This window comes from Petaurus breviceps, unplaced genomic scaffold (genome assembly GCF_028583685.1).
Source record: "Petaurus breviceps papuanus isolate PSGF00001 unplaced genomic scaffold, PetGlider_PUasm1.0 90897, whole genome shotgun sequence".
NCBI lineage: Eukaryota > Metazoa > Chordata > Mammalia > Diprotodontia > Petauridae > Petaurus > Petaurus breviceps.
The window spans coordinates 5,711,415-5,725,517 of record NW_027187374.1 but is presented as its reverse complement, the minus strand read 5'-3'; the positions used below and the strand labels follow the sequence as shown (position 1 = coordinate 5,725,517).

Genomic DNA, 14,103 nt, shown 5'->3' with positions numbered 1-14,103 from the left:
GGACCTAGGGAACAGTATGTAGCTCTGCTGAAGAAGGCAGTGTTAAAATTAATTATCTGAAATAAAAAGAAACTGAGTTATAAAGTTACTGAGTATGATTTCATTTGCAAAGCTAGCATTTGCATATTGAACCAGGTCATCTGATAGATGTGAGACAAAGAATGATTTACAGGGATAAGTTTTAGAACAGAAGAGAGAAATAAAAAAAATTTACAGAAACTTGTTTTGAACATAATTCAAGTGGACAAGACAGGTCATCTTACCAGTGCATTTCTTCCAGGCTTTCTTAACCCAACAGTAACATCTAGCTGTCAAAATGAGATTACCCCATAAGTTTTTGTCCTTCAAGTATTGCCTTTTGTAATGAGAAAGTTACTGGCAAAGAAGTGCTTGCTTGTGGTTTGGAGTTAGCAGTCAATCCCTGTGCCTCCCCCCCCCCGGGAAAAATCTTCCAGCTGCCAAGCTTAGAGATTCAGTTATTTAACTTAGATTCTAGCTCAAGAAAAAAGGGAGCTTATCCACTAAGACTAGAAAGAGGGACTTTTAGCCCTTAGGCAAACCCCTTTTCTCTAGCTGTTAGAAAGGGGAAACAGCCTTTAAAAAGTCTTATAATCTTATGATTATTTTATTCCTACAAAGATATGTCTAACTCTAAATTATCTGCTACTAAATGATAAAGTCTTTTCAATCTATCATTAACTAAATCTCTAGGTAACCTAGACTTAAGAGACTTAGTTTGGCTTAGCTCTTAAGGCTAGCTCTTCCTAAAGAAGGGAACTTAATCCTATAATCAAACTAAATCAATACTGATGGATTTCCTTTTCAGCAAGAAAGTCTAAATGACATATTCCAGCATAGAGACCTAGGGAGATAACAGATCATGAGCCCAGGCTTGAAGGAATAGAAGAAAAAGGAGAGATGCTAAAGGAGAACTAAAAAAAAAAGACGTTTGAATATTTTGCCTAGAGACTAACTTTATGAGAGATTATTTGTAAAATATCTTGACTTCCTTGAACTAAAAGTGTGATATGTGACCCAGGTTTGGATACTATTTTATCTCACATTCCAGAGACTCAGCAACACATCAGATTAACGTAACAGCTGAAGATCAAGTGTCAGCAATTGGAAAATATTTATGGATGAGAAAAAGAGAGGTTCCCCCCCACCAAGAGGAAAGAAATCTTTCAACAATGCCAAACTTACTCTAAGCCCTGACAGATAGCGTTCAAGTTTCTTGTTCAGCAGGAAGTAGATGGCAAGGATGTGGCAAGCCCTGTTGGACAAGACGGTGTTGATCACATCGCTATTTTTGTACCCAAGTTTTTCAGTCATGTGAAGTACCACACTTTGGCTCAAGTCTTCTAGGTGAATCCTATACCAAAAGAGAAAAAAAAGAACACTCTATGGTGATTTTTAAAATCTTCCAAAAAGAGCCTTAGAAAGTCCATTGGTAATAAAGCAAATAGATTTGTATATATTCAAATAGCACTGCTGTACAAATAAAATGTTTATTATAACTAAAAGCTATTTGTATATACAATTTTAATTAATAACTGCAGCTAGGTGGCACACTGAATAGAGTTCTAGACCTGGACACAGGAACACCTAAGTTTAACTCTGGCCTCAGATACTTACTAGCGATAAAATGAGGACCATACTAACACCTACTTCACAGGGTTGTTGTGAGGATCAAATGAGATAATATTTGCAAAGTTCTTATCACAGTGTCTGCCACATGATAGACTCTCAAATTCTGTTATATTTGTATTCTCAATGCTAAGCATAGCATTTAGTATATAGCAATCACTTAACAAACACCTGCTGAGTGACTGATTGCTTTTATCTGATAGACTGAGAGTGCTCCTGAGTCAGCATAGAGCTTATGCTAAATTATTTGCTTCTTCCTCTAAGCCTAGAATATCCTTCTTCCTTCCCTTTCCCTATGTAATTTGAATGCTACCTCTTCTAGGAAACCTTCCCTCATATGTATAAAGTATTATAACATAATATACTATATGTAATATAACATGTATATTACATATAGTATAAGATGTAATAAAGAATATGATATGGGTGGCTAAGTGGCACAGTGGATAGAGTGCTGGACTTGGAGTCAGGAAGATTCACCTTCCTGAAATCAAATCCAGCCTCAGATATTTACTAGCTATGTGATCCTGAGCAAGTCACTTAACCCTGTTTGTCTCAGTTTCCTTATCTGTAAAAATGAGCTGGAGAAGGAAATGGCAAATCATTCTAGTATCTTTGCCAAGAAAACTCCAAATAGGATCATGAACAGTCAGACATGTCTGAAACTGAACAACAATAAAATATGCTATGGCATTTTATATGCACTAAAAATACATTTTTGATATTGTGAATTTAATGAGAGGACACAGACAAACTGGGTGGGAAGATGGATAGATTGCTGGACCTGGAATCAGAATGATTTAAGTTCAAATCTGGCCTTGGACACTTTCTAGTTATGTGACCCTGGGCAAATCACTTAATTTCAGTTTGCCTCAATTTTCTCAGCTATAAAACAAGAATAATAATAGCACCTTCTTTCCAGGGTTATCAGTATTAATTGAATAGTATTTGCAAGGCATTTAGTACAGTACCTGGCACAGGGTAGGCACTATATAAATGTTATTGATGATGATGATGACTGACATGGTATGGGCAGATACTGATGGGTTATATGATCTGCACAGTGTTGGAGGGAAATTCCAACCAAAAGAAATTCCAGATCCAGTTGAGTAATGAGTATTGTATTTCATAATTATTTGTGTGTAAGCCCTATTTCCTTGGTAGACTATAAACTTCATGATGGCTGGGACCAAGACCTCTATATCTCTCACACTGCTGACCATAGTGATATGCACATAGATAGGATCAAATAAATGTTTACTAAACTTTGTTTGACATTAATTTTTCATAGTAATCTGTGATGCTAAATGTATCAATACTGTTGTATTGACAAGGCTCAACCATGAGCAATTAATATAGTTATAAAACAGATGTTTTCCTGTATGTTATAAACATGTATTACAGTAAAGAAGGTGTCAAATACTGGACTTGGAATAAAGAAAATCTGTATCTGAATTCCACCTCTAATAGTTATTGCAGTGACTATTTAGACAAGATCTAACATCTCTAAGCTTCAGTATTCTTACATCCAAAATGTAGCACCTATCTTACAGGCTTGTGAAGCTAAAATGAAGAAAATCTATATGAAGCTCCTTGTAAACATACATACATACATATATATGTATATATAGTCAATATTAGCTATTGTTAAAAATCAGTAACTAGATGATTGTCACTACTGTAATGTGGATGCTATCAGAAATGGCACTAGACAATCAATAATTTTATTAAAATAGCACAGTATAAAAAAATGATCACAAAAATTAGCAGGCTTCCTTTATAGTATTACTAAAACCCAATAGGAAGAGAAAGAAAACAAATCCCATTCACAATAACCATAGAATGTATGAGATATCACAGAATCATCTACCAAGACATTCTCAGAATTTATATAAATAAAGAAATCAGAAGTAATGGAAGATAAATAATTGAAGAGATATTAATTGCTCATGGTTGGGCCCTGTCAATATAACAATATTGATCCATTTAGCATCACAGATTACCATCAAAAGCTAGTGTCAAATAAAGTTTATTTTTCTAGATCTAGACAAAATAATAAAATTTACCCAAGGAAATAAGATAAAGATTTCAATGGAGGAAAAAGTAAGAATAAAAGAAAGCTAGCAGTATCAGATCTCAAATTGTAATGATAGAAACAATTTAGTACTGGTTAAAAAAAAAAACACAATTGATCATTGAAACAGATTGGGTAAACAAGACCCAGAAACAATTGTACGTAGTACTATAGTGTTCAATAAAATCAAGGACACCAACTAAAAGGAATTAACTCTCTGCTCCCCAAAAATCAGCTAGGAAAACTGGAAAGCAGTTTAACAGAAATAAGTTTAGACCTTTTTTTAAATTTCATATGCCACAATAGACTCCAAATGGATGTATGATACTTACATACAAAAGATCTTATTATATAAAAATCAGAAGACAAAGGAAGAAGACACCTTTTATCACTAAGAGTAGTGGAAGAATGCTTGCAATTTTGATTACATAGAATTGAAAAGATTCTGCACAAGCAGAATAAATGTATTTGGAATCAGATGGGAAAAATCTTCAGAGCAGAAAATCTATATGAAGCTCTTTGCAAACCTATATTAACTATTATTAAAAATAAGTAACTTGATGACTGTCACTACTATAATGTGGTATAGATATATGGTGATTGGTGATTTATGGTAAGAAAAATAAGAATGAATAATTCCCCAATAGATAAATGGTCAAAGCTGATATAGAAATGGTTTGCATGACTGCACATATAATAATATATATACAATTGCTTGCCTTCTAAATGAGGGGAAAGGAGAGAGATGGAGGGCAAGAATATAGAACTCAAAATTTTTTAAAATGAATCTTAAAAATTGTTTTTACATGTATTTAAAAAATATTTTTTAAAAAAGATAAATGGTCAAAGGACATGAACAGGCAGTTCTCAAGTTAATTAATGCAAGCTATCAAAAACATATACAAATACTCCAATTCACTATTAATACATAAAAATGCAAATTAAAACTATTTTTGCATTTCCACCTTATACCTATCACATATTTAAAAAAGAAAATGACAAATGTTGGAGGGGCTCTGAAACAAAAGGCACATTAATGAACTGCTGGCATAGTAGTAAACTAGTTAAACCATTCTGGAAAACAATCTGAACAATTGCCTTTCCCTCCCTCCCCCAATCACTAAAATGTACATTGACTTGGTGATACTATTATGAAATATGTACTCCAAGGAGGTCAAAGGCTATAGGTAATCCTGTAGGGTATAGTATTAATATAGGAGCCCCTACCAGTGTGTTTCCCACTAATAGCCAGCAGATTCAATTAGTGATCAGCAAAGACATTTATTCAACATAACAAAGCAGTTTGTTATAAAACATTTTCCCCTGGGGTATACTCCCACAAATACACACAGCATACATGGTCAGATTAAACAAAATGGTAGTGAGACACATATGTAAGATACATAGTGGGCAAAGGCCACTGACTACTCTTGGTGGTGCAGAGCCTGGATATTCTTTCTCTTTTCACAGTCATCAGAGAGTTTTCCTTGCATTAAGCATCTTTATTGGACCACTTAGCCAGTTGTGTTCCCCGGGTGTCTTCCTCTTCATAGACTGACTCTCTTCTTTGTTTGTCAAGGGCTACATTCCTTGAAGTTATTTCCTCACTTGAGTGCCTATCTTTCTGTATACATGCTTCTTGAGCATCTACCTCTGTTCTTGCTGTATAAGGGTCTCATACTGGCCCAGTAGCTCTCTTTCAAAGCTACATGCTCAATGGGAGGTAGGAGAAGGAGAGAAATTGACTCCTCCACAGATTTGTAATATCTTCAACTCTTCAGCTCCCAAACTGTTGAAATGTGTCCAGAGGCTTAGCCTTTAATTTAAAGTCCTTGGAAGTCTGGCTCATTTGTTTGCTCAACCAATTACACTGTCCCTTTCTTAACTCAAAGTTATGACAAAAAAAAAATCAGGGTGTATCTTCTACAGTTAGATTAATACCTCACTAATATCTTGTGATTATATTGCAATCATCTCTCAATTCATGCTAACTTCCCTAGTGGACCTCTTTCAATGCTTTCAGGTTTCTAATTGTCCTTTTGTTTGATTCTGCGTTGAAGGAACTTAATACTGTTTCTCTCTGGATTTTCTTGATCATTATTTATCTGTTGACCTTTTTAGGTACTTTCTGGAGTATATTGAGATACTGTATCTGTGATATTTCATGTTGCTATATTAGCTAGAAGTGTTGTTTTCATCCTATATTAAAATGTTTCCCTTAAGCATATACTAAGTAACAGGTCCCTCATTACATAAAGACATAACTGCTGTTTTCTTTAATACACAGATTTCTAGCCTACTCTCTAATCTACCCAACTAGTTAGATGTTTAGCCAGTTATACTTCTGACTAAACCCTCAAAGCAAAATCTGAACTAATAGCATAAAGTATCTGGAACTTGTTCTTGATTTATGAGAGTTTACCTACAAACAGTAATAGAATTAGATGCCAAATCATATTTTTTTAAAAATGGAAATCAGACCAACACAGGGAGAGAACTGCTTCTTAATTTCAGCCCTATTTACTTAACAGATGTCACATTTAGTGGATTGATTAGACTCATTTAGACAGTGATTACATTAACTTAATGACCCATTCCATTTCCACTAATTTTCTCTTCCTTTAACAGAAAACATACCTGTGTGTTGTACATTATTAGCAAAGTGTAATGAGCCATAGGCTCTTAGTTTTGCTTTCAGAATCTGTTTCAGTTTCATTCTTTTGGTATCTGACTAGACTGATGTCATAAAGCAGTAAACAATCTATTTCAAGATTTTCTCTGTAATATTTCTGTCGTTGTCTAAATTGCTTCTCACATGCTAGAACTTTGGACAATGACTGAATGGAGCCACCACATGTTTCCCTTCCATACAAACAGTACCAATAAGGTTCTCTGAGGTGAATCAGTGTAGGTCTGAATAATCATGATCTATATCTGTTACTTTCCATTGAAACTTCTCTATAATGAAAAACCTTCTAATCCTTGCTGATAACTATTTTGTCCCCTCTCATTTTAAGAACTTCAAAAGGCTGCTCCTGTAATTCTGTATCTTTCTAATGGGGAGTGTCCACACATCTTCCTTTTTACTCTGTATCCATTTTCTTCTCATTCCTGCTTCCTTCTACATTTCCCTCCTCATATTTTTTTTTATTAAGCAACATTTCCATCTCAATCATCTAATCTTGGTCAATTGCCCAGCCTGCTGTCATGTCAGGCAAGGGAGTATCTGAGATCAGTTCTAGTCTTGGCAGGACTATCTTTGTAATTGCTTTTATCTCAGCTTTAGGGTAATGTTGGTTGTATCTACTTGCTGTTTACATAGGAAAAGCAAAAATCTGAGTCAGCTGAGAAGAAAAGAATGTAGATTTGCACTTACTTTACCCTCAGTACTTTTCCCAGGGGGAATGAATTAATATATTGCATTTAAGGACCAGTGAATCTTTCATATTTACTTGCAAGACTGAATGAATGAGTCCTCCCTTTTAGGAGGTTGACAGAGTAATGCTTCTTTATCTCTTTGTGAGCAAATATTACTATTGCTTCCCTCATCCTGCCTATCTGCCTACCCAAACATTTTTGTATTGGTAAGAGTAACCCAGAAGGAGAAAGATCGTAAAAGGCTGATTAGATTAAGGTGTTATACTTGTTGAAGACAGGAGAATTTTGGGGCTGATAGTAAGTAAATGAGCCTTAACCACTTTTTGATAATAGCAAGGAGCCCAACTGGCCATTTCCCCAAGTCACTATCCAATGACCGGTAGCAGGACTTCCCAAAGAACTGACTCTACTTACTTTACACGAGAGAACTCTGATCTCATGTAATCAATAAACAAGATGGCAGACAGGTGCTATAGTAAATGGAATGTTGAACAGATTCAAAAAGCCTGAATTCTGTTCAAATTCGGCCTTGGACTCTTTCTAAGTGAACCTGAGGAAAGTCATTTAATGTCTCTAAGCCTCAATTTTATCAGCTGTAAAATGGAGTGGTTGGACTGGATGATTTCCAAAATCCCTTTCCACTATAAATTTCTGATTCTAGGTTTGAAATGCTAGTGATAAAAAGACAAAGATGAAGTAGCCCTTGACTTCAAGGATCTTGGATTCTACTGAGGGGACACAATACCCATACATATAAGTACATAGGAGAGAAATGACATAATTTATGGGACAAAAGTACCAGCAGCTGGGGGCTGTGTGTCAAAAAAGACCTCATGCAGGATCAAGCATTTAAGTTGAACTTTGATGCAAAGTATTTACGAGGAATGAGGAATGTCTAGTACTCATAGTCCCTTTCCTTTTGGGTGATAGAATAATAAGCTACTCATTCCTGTGAATCAAATAGAAATGGAGGGATTTTTCCCTGAATTCACTCATGACCATATGACTTTATTATCTCAAAACTTTCCTGGATGGGGCAGCTAGGTGGCGCAGTGAAAAGAGCACCAGCCCTGGAGTCAGGAGGACCTGAGTTCAAATCCAGCCTCAGACAATTGGTGTACTTACTAGCTGTGTGACTTTGGGCAAGTCACTTAACTCCAATTGCCCTGCTTTCCCCCCTCAAAAAAAAACCCAACTTTCCTGGTAAGTACATTTTCTATCAGCTACTATGTTTGGCTTTGACTCTAAGAAACAACATGTCCCTGAATTGGTTCCCACCACACTCTTCCCTGACCCCAATTTTTCAGTGTGTGTTTTCTCCCATTAGATTGTGAGCTCATTGAGGGCAGGGACTACCTCTTTTTCTTATTTGTATCCCTAGCACTTAACACAATGCCTGGAACATAGTAGGTGTTTATTAAATTTTTATTTAACCGAATTGAATCTTCTATCATATTCCAAAGTGGTCTCACATATAAACTCTCTATCTCATTAGAGATTAGCATTTACTGAAGTACCTGTTTGGATATGTGATATTATATGGAGCTTTCCCAGGACAGTTCTCATTAAGCCAGCGATTCGCCAGGGCTTGTTGAATGTTTGGTCTCTTTGCAGGATCTGGTTCTAGTAGAGATCGCAAGAAGTTTGTGGCTGCTGTGAAGACATCAGGAAAAGAAAATATCAGTGTCATTGGCTTGTCAATCCCTGAGAAACTCTGGGACTCCTACCCTGTTCTGACTAGCAATTTCTAATCATCCTCTACCTACCTCCAAGGCAAACTCCTGGGAATCTCTGCTGAGACTCTAACTGCTCCCATTCACAGACAGAGATAGCTCCAAAATTTTTTTTTGCAACCTCTCCCTTCATGAAGTTCAGCTGAATGAAGGTCATCATCAGTTGATGACCCTACAAGTGACTCTGACTTGGGGTACTGGCAGTGGTTACCTTTGTTGGCTAAAAATGGTTTAAACCAATCCTGTGGTTTCTCTAGGAAAGTGCTATCATCCTGCAATAAATAACTTGTGAACAGCTGTTCTGTCTATCTACCTAGCTGCCTCCCTTCTAAGGGTACATAACCTCAGTTTGTAACTAGCCTCACTGAAGTTCCTTGTCTGACTCAGACAGTGTGTTGTTCCAAACTGCAATTCTTTGACCCTGAATAAATGCCTTACTTTACTTATTGATTACCTTGTTGACCTAATTTTTATACAGGTTTGATGGCTTCAGTAGAGTAATTATTGAGCAATTATAGTAGCTAATCATTTCTTTTGTCCCTTGAATTCCACCTTTTTTCAAACCTCCCACTCTACTTCACACACAGCAAAAACAAACAAAAAGTCCCAAACCCCCAAATTATTATAAGTCTATATCTTTGGGAAATTTTCTCAGAACCACTGATCCAAGAGCTAACAGGGTCCTCAAAAATTCATTTGTTCCTATTCCCTCTCTCTTCCTGTGTTGTTTATAGTTTTCATGTGAGGTATTTGAAACCTAGAGAGAGAAAAGATCTATCCAAGGACATAGAAACAGCATGTGATGTAATGGAAACCAGAACCAAGAACCCTTAGGGCAATGCTCCTCTCCATTATGTGGTGCTTCTTTCTATCCATTGGCAAAATAGAAAATTATCTAACATAATTACAAAAGAATTAAGAGAAACAAGCAGAGTAGGGGACTTGTTCTCAAAACAGTCTTTCAAACCCATAAAAAAGGTATCAATAAGGCAAAAAGCAGTACTAAGATGTACCACCACATAATGATTCATACCACATGATACTGTTTAACTCAAGGACTATAGAGGATAGTTAAAATCTGTTTCCTAAGGTTGGGGTAGTTTTGTTGTTTTTTGTTTTGGGGTTTTGTTTTGGGTTGATAAAATTTCTTTCAGCAGCACAAATTTTCACTAAATTTAAAAAAAAAGCAATTTTTACAATATCTGAATACAAAATTGTTTTTTGTTTCTGCTTTATGTTTTTGGAGGGGGAAAGGTAGGGCAATTGGGTTAAGTGACTTGTCCAAGGTCACATGGCTAGTTTTATGTTAAGTGTCTGAGACCAGATTTGAACTCAGGTCCTCCTGACTCCAGGGCCGGTGCTCTATTCACCGCACCAGCTAGCCACCTTGTGGATACAAGTTATTTAAGTTGAGCCATGAAAGAGAAAGGCCAGGCCTAAAAGATACTGTCTTTATGAGGACATTTTCTTATAAAAATTATATATATGTGTATATAAACATATTATTATGTAGGACATATTAGTAAAATTTTAAAGTGCTATTCAGAACATTATATCAAGCTCCATGGAATAAATTTAAAACCTGGGTGCCTAGGCAAAAGGTCTGGAGAGGTCCTTTTATGGTTTCTTTGCCAAACAAAACTTTCAACTAAAATGTATCTTTTTTTAAAATTTTTTAATTCTTTAATTTATTAATTTGTTTGTTTCCTTTTAGTTTACAGGATTCAATTCCACAATTCCTTGAATTTCACATTTTGTCCCCCTCCCTCCCCTCCCCCCCCCCATGGCATCTTATAATCAAGTATAGGATCTATAGATACTTTCACATTATACAATGGTCAGGTTATAAGGATGGATTGTACCAGCTGGGATGAAAAATGGTATAGAGGACATAAAATCAAATAAGAGAACGAAAAAGATCAGGTATTTTGCTTCCACCTGGATATAAATTTAGTTCTTTCTAGTTCTTTCTCCGGATGCACGTTTTTCTCTCCATCATGCGTCTTTTGGGATTGACTTATATCCCTGCATTGTTGAGAAGAGTCCAGTCTATCAAAGTTGGTCATCACACATATGTTGTGTCTGTAATTGTGTACAAATTCCTCGTGGTTCTACTCTTCTCACTCAGCATCAGTTCTTTTAAGCCTCTCCAGGTAAATATGAAGACCGCCTGCTCCCCATTTCTTATAGCGCAATAATATTCCATAACATGCATATACCACAACTTGTTCAGCCATTTCCCAATTGACGGACACCCCCTTAATTTCCAATTTTTTGCCACAACAAAAAGAGCTGCTATAAACATTTTTGTACATATGGGTCTTTCTCCCATTTGCATGATCTCTTTGGGATATAACCCTAGGAGTGGTATTGCTGGATCAAAGGGTATGAAATTATTTATAGCCTTTTGGGCATAGTTCCAGATTGCTCTCCAGAAAGGCTGGATCAGTTCACAGCTCCACCAACAATGCATTAGTGTTCCAGTTTGCCCACATCCTCTCCAGCATTTGTCATTTTCCTGTTTTGTCATCTTAGCCAATCTGACTGGTGAGATGTGGTACCTCAGAGTTGTTTTGATTTGCATTTCTCTAATCAATAGTGAATTAGAGCATTTCTTCATGTGCTTATAGATAGCTTTAATTTCTTTCTCTGAAAACTTCCTGTTCATATCCTTTGACCATTTATCAATTGGGGAATGACTTGTATTCTTATAAATTTGACTCAATTCTCTGTATATTTTAGAGATGAGTCCTTTGTCAGAGACATAGGTTGTAAAGATTCTTTCCCAATTTCCCACCTCCCTCTTAATCTTGGTTACATTGGCTTTATTTGTACAGAAACTTTTCAATTTCATGTAGTCAAAATTATCCATTTTACATTTTATAATGTTCTCTAATTCCTGTTTCGTCATAAAGTCATTCCCTCTCCACAAGTCTGATAGGTAAACTATTCCTTGTTTTAGCAGACTGCTTACAGTATCAACCTTTATATCTAGATCATGAACCCATTTAGACTTGATTTTGGTATATGGTGTTAGATAATGGTCTATGTCCAGTTTCTGCCATACTATATTCCAGTTTTCCCAGCAGTAACTAAAATGTATCTTAAGAGGCTAGCAACTGTGATAGTAATGGCATTTAAAGATTCCCCTGTATTGGCTTAGTTTTTCAAATTGATTGTGTTAAAACCCAGAGCTTGTTAATCCCACCTGTGGGATGGACTTGTTGATGTGAAAAGAGAGACACGAACTGGGAGGAGCTGGTGATGTAGATTTGGAGAGACAAGTGAGAGGCAGAAGAACTTTTTTTTTTGGAAGCAGCACCTCGTGGAGAGAGAGAGACTAAGAGAATTGCTGGTGGCCGCTTTGAATTGCCCTGGACTTTTGAGACCTGCTCCCTGAGCTGCCAAGGACTGAGGAGACATGGCTGTTTTGCTGGTACTTTGTCTGTCTGTTTTGATGTTGTTTTGCCAGATTTGTCCACTGGTGAAAGACAGTCCTGTTGTTGAAGAAGTTCTGGAACCTGGCTTTTGGTTAAGAAGCCCCAAGACTGTCCTGCAGACAGAGAGTGAATACTGTCCACTGGTGAAGGACAGTGCTGTTGTTGCAGGGGTCTGGGAACCTTTCTGTTGGTTCAGAAGCCCTGAAGAAGGATTTTCTTGTTGTATGTTTACAGAAATCCTGGGAGAGGGCTTTGCTAATGTTTTCAGGGGTTCTAGGACTGTTCTACAGACAGAGGATGAATTAATGAAGGGACTGGCAACTTATCTTGTGGCCTTGCTAAGCCTTGTCTCCCCAGGAACTAAGATTGCTGAGAACTTGCCTCCTGTCAAGATGAAGAAAAGACCTCCATTTGGGTATTAAGTGCTGTGCTTAAACTTGATGTAACTCTGGGGTAGATTCAATTGTGATCCAGGGGTGGGGAACTTTTGACCTTTTTGTGCTTTGTGATGGACCAAATGAAGGTACAGCATAGGGGTGGAGAGGTATTTAGAACAGAGACTTTGTAATTGATTGAATGATTGGAAGATCCTGGGGTGGGGTAGTCCTTGGAGATTATTTAATCACATTTAGTAAATGCTGTATTTGGAATGATGTCATGTTTTGATCTTCTCTGTTCTTGGTTGGTCACTGAATAAAATGGAGAGCACCTATGCTGGTATTTTGAACCTGGGAAGTTGCCTTTCCTTGGCATTACAGTACAGCAACCTAAAAAAGTTTGTTTCTCAAACCTTCTAAATCAGTGGTTCCCAAACTGGAGTATATGTACCCTCACATGGTCCAAGAAACTTGTCAAGGGGCATGGGGAAATTTGGTAAAGATCTATATTATCCTATTGAAATAGTCTAAAAGTAGTAATATTAACGGGGAAAAAAACCCAATGGAATGGAGAGAAAATAGTGAGGAGGTAGGAATGAAGTGGGAAATGGAGGAAGCTTTATAGTGCATGTGAAAATTTTTAAAGAGAACAGTTGAAGGAATAAGTCCTATTGAACAAAATCAAATGATGAGATTTAAACATGAAATCCTTTTCATCCTGGGCTACAAAAAATTAGTGATGACAAAGTGAAGCTAATTGATCTTCATAATAATGAGAAACTCTAAATTGATTTCCAATCAATGAAATTACAAAATTGCTACATGTTTCCTAGAAAAACCATATGCCATTCTTATTAAATATGTTCACAAAGACTTGATTTCATTTGCAACAACTTGTTTTTGTGAAATAAGACTCTCAGCTCTATTCTCCACCAAATCCAAAGCAAGAGATAACCAACACTCAGCAAAATGTTCAGGTATCTACTTCAAAAATAAAATAAAATGGTTAGTTGGCAACAAACAAAATCAAGAGTCTTATTAATTTATTTGACTAGGTTGTCAAAAACATTCAACGACTTTATGATACTAAGAATGTTACATGCCAAATAAAAGTTGTAGGAAAAATTAATCTATTTTATTTCTTATGGATATACACATGATTAAATTCTAGAATTTATTTGATTTCATATTCAAAAGGGGTACAGCAAGGTTTACTGAAAACCAAAAAAGCATGAAGACTGAAAAATTTTGGGAAATTTTCTGAAATTTAAGGAGTCATTCACTTTTACTTTAAATATCTTTTAACTTAACAAGGAAGGGAAGGGAACACAAAAAAACTAGGCATGTAACCTTGGACAAGTTACTTAACCCCAACTGCCCTTCAAAAAAAGGCAAAAAAAAATCTTGGGGGGGAAAAAAAAAATATATATATATATATATATATATATATATAT

General features: G+C 36.1%; 1 protein-coding gene across 1 annotated transcript in view; it reads right to left on the bottom strand.

Annotated features, from left to right (window-relative positions):
- Positions 1–14,103, bottom strand: part of HUNK (hormonally up-regulated Neu-associated kinase) — a 148,901-nt gene that overhangs the window by 28,610 nt on the left and 106,188 nt on the right. Inside the window, exons 6-7 of the mRNA XM_069074894.1 lie at positions 8,617–8,752; positions 1,204–1,372 (exon numbers count right to left, since the gene is read on the bottom strand). Of these exons, the coding sequence (XP_068930995.1) occupies positions 1,204–1,372; positions 8,617–8,752 (305 nt within the window). The remainder of the gene's footprint in view (positions 1–1,203; positions 1,373–8,616; positions 8,753–14,103) is intronic.